The 14,557-nt window shown below is 60.0% G+C and overlaps 1 protein-coding gene across 2 annotated transcripts; it reads left to right on the forward strand.

The window, feature by feature from the left end:
- Positions 1-1,935: 1,935 nt before the first annotated feature.
- Polrmt (RNA polymerase mitochondrial) lies at positions 1,936-14,552 on the forward strand. Of its 2 annotated transcripts, XM_027952399.3 has the most exons (21): positions 1,936-2,057; positions 2,853-2,951; positions 4,759-5,339; positions 7,732-7,862; positions 7,996-8,182; positions 9,281-9,430; positions 9,663-9,827; positions 9,940-10,110; positions 10,256-10,480; positions 10,821-11,609; positions 11,729-11,851; positions 12,237-12,359; positions 12,547-12,726; positions 12,857-12,943; positions 13,024-13,137; positions 13,214-13,266; positions 13,365-13,463; positions 13,938-14,010; positions 14,125-14,216; positions 14,284-14,360; positions 14,438-14,552. In XM_027952399.3, the coding sequence occupies exons 1-21, from the start codon at positions 1,967-1,969 to the stop codon at positions 14,485-14,487; spliced, it is 3,660 nt and encodes a 1,219-aa protein (XP_027808200.2). In that variant the 5' UTR covers positions 1,936-1,966; the 3' UTR covers positions 14,488-14,552. The 2 variants fall into 2 exon arrangements, with proteins under 2 accessions (XP_027808200.2, XP_027808201.2); XM_027952400.2 differs by lacking the exons at positions 13,938-14,010; positions 14,284-14,360; positions 14,438-14,552 and having other exon boundaries at positions 14,052-14,137.
- Positions 14,553-14,557: the final 5 nt, after the last annotated feature.

The following is a 14,557-nucleotide window of genomic DNA, read 5'->3' on the forward strand; positions in this document are numbered from 1 at the left end:
GGCTTCAGTTTCCCCAACTGGACAAAAGCTTTGGCCCTTCCTAGCCTGAGAGGACCACCTGGAGAGGCTGGGGCTGAACCCAGGCTCCACAAAGCATCTCCTTTAATCCATCCTTCCTGCTCCACTCTTTCCTGGACCTGGCGTGCAGCCCAGGGGTGCCTCACCACTGAGTACATTCCCAGTCTGTGTTATTTTTATTTTGAGAAAGGGTCTAAGCTGTTTAGAGCCTCCCTGAGTTGCTCAGACTGGCCTTGAACTTGCAATTGTGAGAAATAGTGAGGAAGTTTTGTGGTGCATTTTCATAATATGGTATTTAGCCTTAATTGGGATGTAAGATCCACTTGTAGTTATTTTAACTACAGCCCTTCCATTTGTACTCCCCAATTTTCAAATTAGGCAATTGTGTAGATTGTAAACCCCAGTTCCTCCTATCAGGACCAGGGGGACTGCTCAGTTAGGGACACAGCAGGCAGCCTACCCACCCAGGTGCACTGGGTAGCACCCCCTTCTGGCAAAAGTGAAGTTTGCCTTGGCCACCTACTTCTGGGCTTGGTATTTCCAGCGCCATCCTCCTGCCTCAGCCTCCTAACTATGTGCCACCACACCCAGTCTGCTCCCGTCTTTGGGGGCTTGGGGACTAGTGGGTCAACTGAGTGAGGCTGAAGGGAATGGATGAGTTTGAAAATATCCAGGAGGGCTGGGGTTGTGGCTCAGGGGTAGAGCGCCTGCCTAGCACGCACGAGGCCCTGGGTTCAATCCTCAGTACATGAAAATAAATAAATAAAATAAAAGTACTGTGTTCAACTACAACTAAAAATTAAATAAAGGAAATATCCAGGAAACACGATGCCCAAGCTGCCCCTCAGCTTTTCAACTGGGAGTCTGATAGATCTGGACTTTCCTTTCGATCTCCCTAAAGTTCATGCTATGCGTCCTAGAGCCACCTGATCAACCTCTGAGAACCTCAGCTTCCACAAAAATAAACTGGGGATACTAATAATGGCGCCCCAAAGTCCTCACTGGATAAACGCAGATGGACAGGCATCTATAAATTGTAGAATACTGTCCTCATTATTTATTAAACATGCAAAAATGAAAAAAAAAAAAAAAAAAGCCAGGGTGCGGTAGGCAAGCTTGTGGTTCCACGGACTCTGGAGGATCACAAATCCGTGGGCAGTCTGGGCAATTTAAGAGACCTGTCTTGGGGCTGAGGCTGTAGCTCAGTGGTAACATGCTTGCCTCCTATGTGTGAGGCACTAGGTTCAATCCTCAGCACCACATAAAAATAAATAAAAAGATACTGTGTGCTCATCTACAACTAAATAAACATGAGAGAGAGAGAGAGAGACCTGTCTTAAAATAAGAAATGGAAAGGGGTGGGGATGGGGATGTAGCTCAATGATGGAGAACTACTGGGTTCAATATGCAGTACTGAAAAATAAATAAATATCCGGGCGCGGTGGTGCACGCCCTTAATCCCAGCGGCTGGGAGGCTGAGGCAGGAAGATCACCAGTTCAAAGCCAGCCTCAGCAATTGGCAAGGTGCTAAGCAACTCAGTGAGACCCTGGCTCTAAATAAAATACAAAACAGGGCTGGGGACGTGACTTAGTGGTGGAATGCCTCTAAGTTCAACCCCCGGTACCCCCCAAAATAAAAAAAAAAACTAATATAAAAAAACTCCAGGATCCTTTCCCTCAAACACCGCCTAAGACACGCGGGGCCACTGCCAGGACTGCTGGCCCCTCCCAGAGCGCAGCAGGAGATCCAATCAGAGGGCTTCTCTGGAGCAAGGATATCCAATCAGGGGGCTACTCTGGCGCATGCTCTCTTCTTTCCGACTCCGCTGCACCCTGGGACTTGTGGTTCCGGATGCGCATTTCCGATTGGAGACCCTTCTCAGCCGCCGTCGTCACGGGACTACAACTTCCGGCGGGCGGCGGGAGGCGCGTGGTGGCGGAGGGCGGCATGTCGGCGCTGAGTTGGGGCCGCGGCGCGGTTGGGGTTGGCAGGGCGCTGCGGCGGTCGTCGAGCCGCCCCCGAGCATCGGCCGAGGAAGGTAAAGCAGGAGACGCCTGGAAGCCCGCTGCGATGGCCCTCTTCTGCTGCGCGGCGGTGACCTTTGACTGGCCGCGGGCCGCTGACCCACCCCCTTCACCTTTCCCCCGCGGAGGCCCGTGGAAGCCCCGGACTCGACCATTTCCCTCGGCCTCGCCTACCGAGCGGAGGCCACAGGCACTTTGACCTCTGACCCCGGTTAGGGCTCGGGGCTTTTGATCCTGGAACTCTCGGTACCTTTAGTTCAGAATTCCGTGTTCTGGATCCGCGCCCCAGCTTTGTGTGTGGTTCCCTCCCACCTTTGGCCCGGTGTCCTTCCAGGCCGAGGCTTGTGGACTGTCTGCACCGAGTTTACAAACGGTCGGTCGGTCCGTGCCGAGGATTGAACCCAGCAGCGCGTAACTACTCGGGCACTCCACCACCCAGCCACACCCCAGCCCTATTTTGTATTTTACTTAGAGACAGGGTCACTGAGTTGCTTAGCACCTCGCCATTGCTGAGGCTGGCTTTGAACCCCGCGATCCTCCTGCCTCAGCCTCCCCAGCTGCTGGGATTACAGGCGTGCACCGCGCCCAGTTTCCCCAGTCCTTTTTTAAATATTTAAAGACAGGGTCTTGTTAAATTGCTTAGGGCCTTGCTAAGTTGCTGAGGCTGGCTTTGAGCTCACGATCCTCCTGCCTCAACCTTCCAAGCTGCTTGGTTTACAACTGCGCTTGGCACCCTTTTACCCTTTGATTCTGTGGTTTCTGTCCATTGAGATTCCTGGGACCCTTCAACCTCCCTCCTCTCTCCCCAGGGACCCTCGATGGCTTCTGGGGCCCCAGAAGGAGCTCATCAGCCAGCCCCTGTGAGCAGGATCGCAGGAAAGACTGGGGCCATGTAGAACTGTTGGAGGGTGAGCTGGGACCCTGGCATGGGGGCTGAAATCCCTTCCTCATAGAACCCCCTGTTGGCCACTCTCCTGGGGTGTCCCCTGGCTCACAGTGACCCCCCAAAGAGGAAACAGGCTCCACAGTATGCAGAGCAGCCCCCAAGGCTCATGCTGTATGCTGGGGTAACTGGTCCCCAGGGCCAGCGGAGTCAGTGCCCACATTATGGGTGGTGCTGGTTCAGCAGAGCCCCCCACATGGCCTGCCAGGCCTCAGTCTGTGCTGAGCCAGCTCTGGGAGCACCCCAGAATCTCACCAGGGGCTCCCACTTCCAGGGGGACAGTTTAAGCCACAGATCACCTGGGGAGGTGCCTAGCGCCACACATGGCTTAGTGCAAGCTGGGACAGGAACCCTGGGCTGCCATGTTGGCTTTTTGGGGTTGGGTGATGGGATGCATCTGGCAGGGTGCCCAGGCCACTGCCCTTCTGTTCTGTTCTGGTCCACCTTCCATCCACGTCCTGCAGGTAGCAGGAGGGGAAGGGAGCCTGTGAAAAGAACTTCGTCATTGCAGAATAGTCTAGCTTGCAAACGTAAGGACGGTGCTGTGACCCTCCATGTGGAACAGCAACCCTTCCTCTCTTAGCTGTCTAGTTACTTTATTTTATTTTCATTTTTTGGATCTGGGGGTTGAACCCAGGGGTGCTTAACCACTGAGCCACATCCCTAGCCCATTTTATTTTTCATTTTGAGACATGATCTCAGTTGCTGAGGCTGGCTTTGAACTTGTGATCCTTCTGTCTCAGCCTCCCAAGCCACTCGGATTGCAGGTGTGCATTACCATGTCCAGCTACCTGCCTAGTTATTTTAAACTGGGGGTCAGACCCATCGTCTAACCAGAAGAAGGTTCTAGACATTTAAAGCACATCATATACCCTTCACTGGGGATCAACCCCACACTATGGCCCATGGACCCACCTCCTGCTGAGGCCATACTCGTGCCCCAGGGCTTTTTCATCTGCTGTTTTCCTATTCCAGTGCCTCTTACCTCCCATTCTCAGCCCAGCTGCTGCTTTAAGAGGCGTGTGCACCCACATCCCGCCATCTCCAGGGACAGACCTGGTTGGTCCTTGATATTTCAGGATTCTGTCTTTACAAATGGATCCACCCACTTATAAACTCATTGGTAACCCCAAACCAGTCCAGGGTCACAAGAGGCAGGTTATGTAGTGTGCCCACCCCTAGCTGAGGTGGGGGACGTAATGGCCTGCCTTATTTCAGCCCACACTGAAAACGAGGCCTTTTTGTGGTATGTTTGGTGCCCTGTTGTGTGTGCTCTTTTTGGTGGTGGTCTTGCTGTTTAGAGTGGTCCTGGGCACAGAGCTGTGATGGGCAGTCCATGAGTTAGAGAAGTGAGGTCTCTCTAAACAAATCTGTAGAGCAGAGTTATGGGTGGTCAGGTAATAGAAATGTGGCCAGAGGAACTTGGCCTGTGTCCTCCCTGGGAGCAGTGGCTCAGTGTTGGCTATCCATGTTCAGAGGAACCGTATGGTTAGGGCCAGCACAGATGCGGGGAATTGAGTGCACGAGGCAGGAAGCACAGAAGGCTGTGGTCGCCAGGCAGTGGGCATGGTGGGCTGGGCAGTTCAGGGTCAAGGCCACTGTGTTCCGGGCAGAGTTTGGGAGGTTCTGGGGAGAGGTGATGTGGGTGGCAGCCAGGGAAGCTGGACAGTTGAGCATACCCCCAGAATGGAGGCCGCGGGTGCCCTGCCCGTTGCAGTCCTGTAAGGATATGGTGAGCTGGGCACTAAATGGCGGTCCTCTCTGCCCCATAGTGTTGGAGGCTCGGGTGAGGCAGCTGCAGGCTGAGAGCGTGTCGGAGGTATCAGTGAAGAGAGTGGAGGTGGCTCAACTCTCAAAAGGTGAATGCCAGCCACCCAGGAAGGTACAGGTGCAGCCCTGCGGCCGCTGGGCCGAAAAGCTGAATAAGGAGCAGAGGACCATGCAGAAGCGCAAGCAGCGGCTGCAGGTGAAACTGCAGGCGCATGCCCAGCAGCTGGTCAACAAGCTGCAACCCCGTCCACTGCGTGTGGAGCCCCGGCTCATGAGTGGGCAGCTGTCCAGCTTCCTGCAGCACAAGGCACAGGAGAGCCCCTGGGAGGAACAGCTGGCCCAGGTGCTGCAGGAAGCCCCTCAGAAACTCCTCCACAGGAAGCAGGCCCCGTTGGACAAGGAGGGAGAGGCACAGCTCTCCGGCCAGCAACAGAAGCTCCTGGCGTTCTTGGAGTGCTGTCTGGTCAGTGGCCACCTGCCCCTCGCCCACCACGTGTTGGTCAGTCACCACAGCAGGCCCCGGATGCAGAAGCTGCTCACACTCCCCATGTACAACACCGTCATGCTTGGCTGGGCACGCAAGGTGAGGGGGTCCCTGTACAGGGGGACAAGGGCTTCCCAGGGGACCCCACTAATCAGGATGGAAACTTAGGTCCAAAGTGGGGAATGACCTCCTTTGGATTCCCATCTTTGGCTTTTAGCTCCCAAGTTCGAGTGCTTGCCTGGTACACTGACTTGGGCCTTTCAAACACAGAGTACAGGGTCTCCGCAGAGGCCCTGAAAGTGACTGAGCACAGAGAGGGAGGCTTCTGTGCCCAGTGTGCTCTGGCGGGTCTGCCTGGGCCTGGGGGTGGGCCACAGAGCCGGTCTCTGGGTGGTGCCTGGTGCCCGCTCTGGCTGGGTGTGAGGCTGGGTGGCACGGTGAGGCCTCGTCAGCGTAGGTGCTGTGGCTGGTGGCCTTCTGGGAGAGGCTCTGCTGCTCCCCATCTTCTTGTCCTTCTCACAGTAGTTCTCAGCCCCGTGGTGGCTTTGGCTGTTGCTGGGGAGTGTTGCCACAGACCTTTTCAGGGGTCGGTCCCTGCCTTGTCCCGCTGCGGAAGCTGTTGTCCAAGGGAGATGGTGGTAGAGCCGGTCTTGACTCTGAGGGGAGGGAGGAAATGGGTTGTCTTCAAGAAGAGCTGTGCGCCTGTCAAGGCAGACCTGCCAGGGAATCTGGTGTGTGCCTTATGACACGTTGAGAGTAGCCTCTGGAAGCCCTGGTGAGCGCCGTGGTCCCCAGGCCGGCGTGCCTAGGTGTGGGCGCTTGGCTGCGCAGTATGCTGAGCATGTGGCTGCTGTTCCCCTTCGGAGTCACGAGTTCTTTGGTACCTCGAGGAGCCCCTTTAAGCAGGCGTTCTTATCATCAGCCCTTGGGCGCGCGCCATGGGACTCCTGTAACGAAGTCTCACAAACTTGGTGGCTTAGAACAAAAGGGATCCATCTCTCCCAGTCCTGGAGCCCAGAAGTGAGATCAGGGGTGCACAAGGCTGTGCTGCCTCCAGGGGTCTGCCCCTCTGTCAGTGGCTGGCATCCGTGGCGTCACATCCTGTGTGCCCTTTCCTAAGTTAGGTCCCTTTGTGCAGGACAGCCTCCTCGTCTTAAGTGGTTTACTTGCCGGTGTCTTAGTTCCAGTTAGCCCTCCTTGCCAGGTTCTGGGTGAACGTGGGTGTCCGGGGCAGCAGTGATGTGTGCCGAGTACTTTGTGTTTCCCGTGCTCCCTAGTAATTGCTGCTGCTGGGTGGCCACCAGGGACGGCACCGCACTTACCAGCCTCCCCAGACTCTTGAGGTGGGGTCTGCTCTGGGCTGCACACTCCCGAGTGTGTGTTGAGGGCGGGGGTGAGAAGACACTTGAAATTCCATGAGGTGTGATTCCACATTGAAAGTGGTACAAGCCAGGTGCCGGGACCTGGGCCGTGGTCCTGCTGCCTGGGAGGGCAAGGCGGGTGGCCTGGGCCAGGAGTTAAGACAGGCTGGGGCAGCACAGTGAGACCCTCTCAAAAGAAACAAAGAAAAAAGGGCAGAATAGACCCATCTGGACCAGCACCACTGAGGCCTTCCGCAGTGTTGGGGTGTCCCTGGTCTGTCACCAGGACACACTAGGTCGCTGAGTCCTCAGAACATGGCCTGTATTACTGAAGAGCTGGGCGTTGACATTTAAATCAGATGACCAGATGACTGTGTGTGGCTGGGGACTGCCACCTTGGGCAGCCCAGCTTGGTCCTTCTGATGACCACCTGCAGGTCAGAGCAGCAGCACCTGGTAAAATGGGAAGCCGCTGGGGACTTGTTCCCCTCTGGAAGGGTCTGAGTGGCATTCCTAGGTAGGCAGAGCATCAGGGAGCGTTAAGAGAAACTGGAACACTCCCGGGACGGACAGAAGTGCCTGTGTGTCTGTGGGCTGCTGAGGCAGTGCCCCAGGGAAGCCGCAGGGCCACAGGTCAGTGGGTAGCACGGCCTTCCACCTTAGCAAGTGAGAAGCAGCAGCTGCCGCCAGACCCAGAGCAGGAGGACCAAGGCAGTGACAAAGGTGGGGACAGAAGTAGGTGGCGTGGAGGAGAGAGAGCATCAGCAGAGCCAGACGTTAGTCCTTTGGAAAGACCAAGGCTGGCCTGAGAAGGGGCCAGTGTTCAGCAGCCCTGAAATCAGTTCGTTTACACCCTTCAACTTCAAACATTGGAAAACTCGGTGAACCCTCAGCTCCCCGGGGACACCGACTCCCCTGTGGTCCTCCCAGCTGGCTGCGACTTCTGGCCATCCTGCACCTCGAGCCCAGGCACAGCAGTGAGGGCTGCACCCATCTGTCCATCCAGCTGGTCACTGGGTCTGGTGGTGCAGCCCTCTCCTTAGTCATTGGCCACAGAGGAGGGGTCTCCAGGAAGCCGAGGGTCGGGGAGGGTAGGCATCCCGGGCCCTCACCCCCGCTTGGTGTGCCCAGGGCTCATTCAAGGAGCTGGTTTATGTGTTCTTCATGGTGAAAGATGCTGGCCTCACCCCAGACCTCCTGTCCTATGCGGCTGCCCTCCAGTGCATGGGGCGGCTGGACCAAGATACCAACACAATCAAAAGGTAGGTAGGTGTTGGTGGGGCGCAGAGGCCTCCTGGGAGACTGGGCAGTGGCTGCAAGGGGCCCTCTGGGCTCCGGGGATGTGGGGCTTGGCTGCCCCGTGTGGGTTAGCTGCCCGCTGTGTCTCACCCCCAGGTGTCTGGAACAGATGGCCCGGGATGGGCTGCAGCTGCAGCAGCTCTTTACAGAGGTGTCTCTGTCCAAGGAGGAGCGGGACGTGGTCCTGAAGGCTGTGGCCAAGGCTGAGCCCACAGTTAGCCCCCCGCCACAGCCCCCACCCCAGGTCAACACCTCTACGCTGCTCAAGGGTGTTTACACCAAGGTGAGCCCAGGGCTTGGGCCTGACAGCTAGCAGCAGGCCACATGTGAGTGGACGCGGACCCAGGGTACTGGGGTAGCCTCAGTCCTCTTGATATCAGCCCTGTTTTGGCACCCACCACCACCTGCCTCTGGGGGCTGCCTGGCTGTCACTCTAGCTCCATCCCTCTGCTCCATGGAGGTTGAAAGAACCGGAGCTTGGAGGGACCTGGCCTGGCAGGGCTCAGGGGACCTTGACCTTGAGGGTGGCAGGTAGAAGGTGTGGGGGAGGACACACCATTAGAAGCAGGGGGCAGGGAGGTCACTGGGTATCGGAAGCTGCACCTACCCCTATAGGTCAGGAAATGCCAGCCATTTCAATGGGCATTTAAAAACCTAGTCAGGCCTCACTCATGCCCAGAGAGGAGGAGGGCTGTGTGGAGTCTCCATGTAAGTGTGCCGGGTGTGCCTTCGTTGAGGTCTGCCGCGTCTGCCACGCGTGCACCCTTAGGGGGATTCAGCTGGTGTTCTGCGTTCGCTCATGCAGCCACCACCTCTGTCTAGAAGAGACAGAATGTTCAGAACATCTGTCACCCCTAAAGGAAACCTGTCCCCACAAGTCCATCCTGTCTCTGGACTCTGCTGTCCTGGACTCTCATGTCACTAGGTCACACACTGTGGCCTTGTTTGTCTGGTTCTCACCGAGCACCAGGTCCTAGCTCCATCCACTGCAGCTGTGTCACCTCTCTCCTGCCCTGGCCAAAGACACTCGGGGAGGGACTGTGTCAGTTCATCCACGTCTTGGCTGCTGTGGACCCTTCCTCGTGACTGCACACGTCTGTGGATGTGCTTTGGCTTCCTGGGGCTCTGGGTCTTAGTCACTGCTCTAAATGCAGCTATTTTGGGGTGGTCACGCGTCCACACAGCTCCAGGCTTGTAGACTCGGTTCAGCTGGGGCTGCAGTGAGCTGCTTCCCTGGCTTCGGCCCTGCTCTTGGTGACAGGCGGTTTGCAGGACCTTCTAGCTGGGACTGTGCCAGGCGAGGGACTCCTGGAAAGGCAAGGCAGGGCGTTGGTTGCTGGCCCGGCAGGGGCCTGGCCCTCATGCTGTCTGTGCTCTGCAGGATGGCCCTGTGTCCTACCCGAAGCTTCACCTACCCCTGCAGACCCTGAAGGACCTCTTCCAGCAGCAGCTCCATGTGGAGCTGACCACCAGTGTCTACGTCCAGTCTGTGGAGAAGGCCCCATCACTGACCAAGGAGATGCTGCAGGCAGTAAGGGTGCTTGGGCCTGTGTGCTCTGACCCCTGCCTACCCTGTGGTGAGGGGTGTGGGTTGGGCCTGGGCCTCGGCTGCTGGGCAGAGTCCAGGGAGGCTCCCCTCTTGGCCTCCTCTATTGAAACCCCCCCTGCCTGCGCAGCCAGGGTGAGAGAGGCTGTCCCGAGCCAGCCGAGCTCAGGGTCCTGCTGGCCCCTGCGGTGGTGATGATTGTGCCGTCCCCCTGCAGCGGAAGACCTTGAAGACCCTGCGTGCACAGTGGGAGGCTGCTCTGCGCCGGGTGCTGCAGGAGACCAAGGCCAGTCTGGCCCACCAGGCGCATGAGGGCCGCCCCTCGCTCTTCCCTTTCCTGTGTCTGCTCAGCGAGCGGGAGCTGGTGCGGATGCTGCTGCAGGTGGGGTCGCTGGGGGGGCAGCATGGGCTCACAGCCACCTCCCCTACAGGTGGGCACTGCTCTGGGGCGGGGGTCGCTGGGGAGGGCGTGGGCTCACAGCTGCCTCCCCCAGGCCCTCTACGCCCTGCCTGCCCAGGGCGAGTCGCTTGTGGTGGTGGCCAAGGACCTGGGCCTGCGGGCCTTCAACAGGCACATGGTGCAGCAGAAGCGCCTCAACAACCAGGTGCAGGCGCTGGAGCGGCGGTACTCACAGTACCTGCACCTGCTGGCCTGCGACACCCAGGTGAGTCCCTGCGGGCCAGCCCTGAGCATGCTGCCCCAGATCCATTTTTCCATCCATGAAATGGGGATGAGCCCCTCCCACCAGCTGGACAGGCCAGGGCCCTGTGAGGCCCGACCCTCCAGCCCAGCTCTCCCTAACCCCACAGGTGGCCACGCCCTGCCTACCTCGGCAGTACTGGGAGTCGCTGGGGCCGCCCGAGGCCCCACCACAGCAACCTTGGCCCTTGCCTGTGCTTATGCAGCTGGGCAAGCAGCTGGCCGAGGTGCTGGTGCAGGCCGTCCACATGCCCCTCGGCCTCGCCGTGCCCCAGGGCTCCTGTAGGCCCATCCCTGTGCTGTACCACGTCTACTCCTTTCGCAGCTACCGCCAGGTGGGTGGGGCCCCGGGGCCCCGAAGACCTGCACCTGCCTCTGCCTGAGGAGGTGGAGCCAGAGGGAGCAGCCTGGGCGGTGCAGGCCGGGGTCCTGGGGACAGCTGCAGGGTTGGGGACCTGGCTAGGGTCAGTAGCGCTGTGTGCCGTGCAGAAGCCTCCAAGGCAACGGGGCATCTGGCTTGCAGGACCTGCTCACAGATGTCAGATCAGCCTTGGCAGCAGGCTGAGCCAGCAGCAGCTGACCAGGAGAGGCCCCTCAGTTGGGTCTGGGTCAACAGCAGGAAAGTGACATTTGTGACACTGAGGACCAGCCCTGACTACCTGCTTCTTTGCCCAGATTGGCATCCTGAAGCCACACCCAGCCTTCACACAGCTTCTGGTGGCCGCAGCGGAGCCCACGCTGACCTTCGAGACAGTGGATGTGCCCATGCTGTGCCCCCCACTGCCCTGGACCTCGCCGCACACTGGCGCCTTCCTTTTGAGTCCTACCAAGCTGATGCGAGCAGTGGAGGGCACTACACAGCACCAGCGCCTGCTTGAGCGCTGCCCACCCACCAATCTGCACGGAGCACTGGACACCCTCACCCAGCTGGGCAATTGTGCCTGGCGCGTCAACGGGCGTGTGCTGGACCTGGTGCTAGAGCTCTTTAGGGACAAGGGCTGCTCCCGCCTGGGTGTGCCGCCACCACCCTCAGAAGCACCCCGGCCTCGGGAAGGCCACCTACCCCCTGGTGCATCCCCTGCCCACAAGGCAGAGCTGCGACGGGAGCTGGCCGGCTGCCTGAAGGTGGCCCGCGAGATGCATAGCCTGCGTGTGGACGCGCTCTACCGCCTCTCGCTGGCTCAGCACCTGCGGCACCGCATCTTTTGGCTGCCCCACAACATGGACTTCCGGGGCCGCACCTACCCCTGCCCGCCCCATTTCAACCACCTGGGCAGTGACCTGGCGCGGGCCCTGCTGGAGTTTGCTGAGGGCCGCCCACTGGGCCCTCATGGCCTCACCTGGCTGAAGATCCACCTGGTCAACCTCACGGGGCTCCGGAAGCGGGACTCACTACAGGCCCGCCTGGCCTTCGCTGACAAGATGATGGATCACATACTGGACTCTGCCGACCAGCCCATGACGGTGAGGGGTTGCCCAGCACCACCACAGCCTCCTCGCTGTCCTCCTTCCCTAGCCCAAACCTGCCCATCCTGGGTCTGACCTGAGTCTGGCCTGACCTCCTCCTCCTCTGTCCCCTGCAGGGTAGGAAGTGGTGGATGGAGTCTGAGGAGCCCTGGCAGACCCTGGCCTGCTGCATGGAAGTGGCGCAGGCTGTGCGGGCCCCAGACCCCGCTGCCTACATCTCCCACCTGCCCGTGCACCAGGTGAGTGATGCTGGGCCCCCCCGCCCCCCGCAGACCCTGCACTGGGGTGCACGCGGCCGGGGCCTAGTTCAGGGTGCTCCTCCCTGGCCTGGCAGAGTGAGGTTTGTGAGCAAGGTGCCCCGGGGCCAAGCTGGCCTTGGTGTGTAGCTTCAGCACTGTGTCCCTCCCTCCCCAGGAGGGGTCACCCATCCTTTTGCTCCCCAGCTGTAGAAGTGGCTCTAGGGAATGGCCAGCTTAACGCCACCTCTGTGCCTCAGTCTCCTCCCTAGTGTGAAGGGGGTGATGACTGTCTCGGTGCTGGGACACTGAGGTCACACCATGAGCTGTGCTCTCTGGGGGACCTGCATGTGTTGCTGGGGTCTCAGCTCACGGACGCCCCCTGCAGGATGGCTCCTGTAATGGTCTGCAGCATTACGCCGCCTTGGGCCGCGACAGCGTGGGTGCCGCCTCTGTCAACCTGTTGCCCTCAGACCTGCCACAGGATGTGTACAGTGGGGTGGCTGCACAGGTAGGTGCCTAGGCCCCTGGCACTGCCCCACCCAGGATCTTGGGTGCGGCAGGTCACTGACCTGTGAGCACCTGGGCCGGGCAGGCCACTGCGGGGGTTGAGGCTGGACTCTGGGGCTCTCGGGGGTGTTGGGGCCCCACAGTTCGTGGGCTGCCTGAGTGGTGCTTATCTGTCCCTGCTGGCCCAGGTGGAGGTGTTCCGCAGGCAGGATGCTGCCCGGGGTGTGCGGGTGGCCCAGGTTCTCGAGGGCTTCATCAGCCGCAAAGTAGTGAAGCAGACGGTGATGACAGTGGTATACGGGGTCACCCGCTATGGTGGGCGCCTGCAGATTGAGAAGCGCCTCCGGGAGCTGGACAACTTCCCCCAGGTATGCAGGCTGCCTGTGGACGGGCCCTCCTCACCCGGACCCAGGAGCCAGAGGCCTTGCTTTCCTCTGCCCCCCGGGTCTCCCCATCTGAGGGGTGAGGCAAGGTGACCACAGCCCGCTTTGCCCCCAGGAGTTCGTGTGGGACGCCTCCCACTACCTGGTGCGGCAAGTGTTCAGTAGCCTGCAGGAGATGTTCTCAAGCACTCGGGCCATCCAGGTGTGTCCCCGCGCCCCCCCTGGCCAGCGCACATCCCTGAGGAGGTGCACTGGCCCTATCTGAGTGCCTGTGTCCCGCAGCGCTGGCTGACCGAGAGTGCCCGCCTCATCTCCCAGGCGGGCTGGGCAGTGGAGTGGGTCACACCCTTGGGCATCCCTGTCATCCAGCCCTATCACCATGACTCCAAGTTCCTGGTAGGTGGACTGCCGCCTCCCTGCCCACTCCAGCCCGGCCTGGACTTGGACAGTACTCACAGCCCCTCCCCTGCAGGTCAAAGGTGGGCTCCAGAGCATCACCTGCAGCAGCAGTCGGGACACCAGCCAGTGAGAGGGAGCAGGAGGGTGCGGGGGGGGATGGCGGTGCCCGGGTGGGCTCTGGCCAGGGTCTGGCCCCTGACCCCATCCACTCCCCTGTCCTCCAGGAAGCCCAACACACTTAAGCAGAAGAATGGCTTCCCACCCAACTTCATCCACTCTCTGGACTCCACGCACATGATGCTGACCGCGCTGCACTGCTACAGGTGGGCACAGTGGCCATACTGGGACAGCCTGTGGGGCAGTGGGGTGCACGTCTGGGATGTGGCGAGGGGGACCGTGGGCCACGCGGGAGGCAGGCAGAGGCCCAGGAGCAGGTGTGGACAGTCGTGCTACAGGGCCTCTGACATAAGGGGCTACGTAGACTGTGTCTCTACTCAGGTGACTGTGTGCACCATGCATGGGGCATGCCCAGTCCCGGGGGACAGGCCTCTGGTGGTGTCAGCCACCCCGAGGGACTGAGGATGGGCCATGTGGGGAAACGCATCTTTCTGAGAAGCATCTCCACACCTGGAGGATGGCAGGGGTAGCTGGGCTGGCTTGCAGGGGAGGGCCATGGTGGGGTCAGGAGGAGAGGCTTCCCTGGAGGAGAGCGGTGGCTATGGTGTGTGGCAGGACTGGGCTCTGGCCTGGCCCGGCCCTGCTGGGCACCCTCCCCAGGAGCCCTCTGCACTGTGCAGGAAGGGACTGACCTTCGTCTCCGTCCACGACTGCTTCTGGACCCACGCAGCTGATGTCCCCGTCATGAATCAGGTGTGCCCCGTTCTAGTCCCCATGTGTGTCCCCACCCCCAGAGAGGATGGGGCCCAGGCCCTGGAACCTCACCCTCCATGTTGGTGCGGGACCCTCTGACGCCTGGCCCCACAGGTGTGCAGGGAGCAGTTCGTCAGGCTGCACAGCCAGCCCATCCTTCAGGACCTGTCCCAGTTCCTGGTGAAGCGCTTCTGCTCCAGCCCCAGGTGAGCCCCCGCCCCTTGAGCCCCCTCACCCCCAGGGCTGTCCAGCCTCACCCCACCCTGTCCCCAGCACCAGGCCTCAGAGTCTCTCCCAGCGCGTCCTGACCACCAAGCTGCTGGAGACGCTGCTGTCTGTGCCCAAGACAGGTACGTGGGGCGCCGTGGGGGCGGGCCCGGGGGCGGTGCCTCGGCACCGCCGGGGCCTCATTCCCCTCCCTCTGCAGGGGCCTTCGACCTGGAGCAGGTGAAGCACTCCACCTACTTCTTCAGCTGACGCAGGCCCACCCCGCCGTTCCGGCATCTGTCCACAGTGTAAATAAAGCTTGTCACCACCCAAGGGACCA

The sequence above is a fragment of the Marmota flaviventris genome, chromosome 1 (assembly GCF_047511675.1).
Source record: "Marmota flaviventris isolate mMarFla1 chromosome 1, mMarFla1.hap1, whole genome shotgun sequence".
In the NCBI taxonomy this organism is placed as follows: domain Eukaryota; kingdom Metazoa; phylum Chordata; class Mammalia; order Rodentia; family Sciuridae; genus Marmota; species Marmota flaviventris.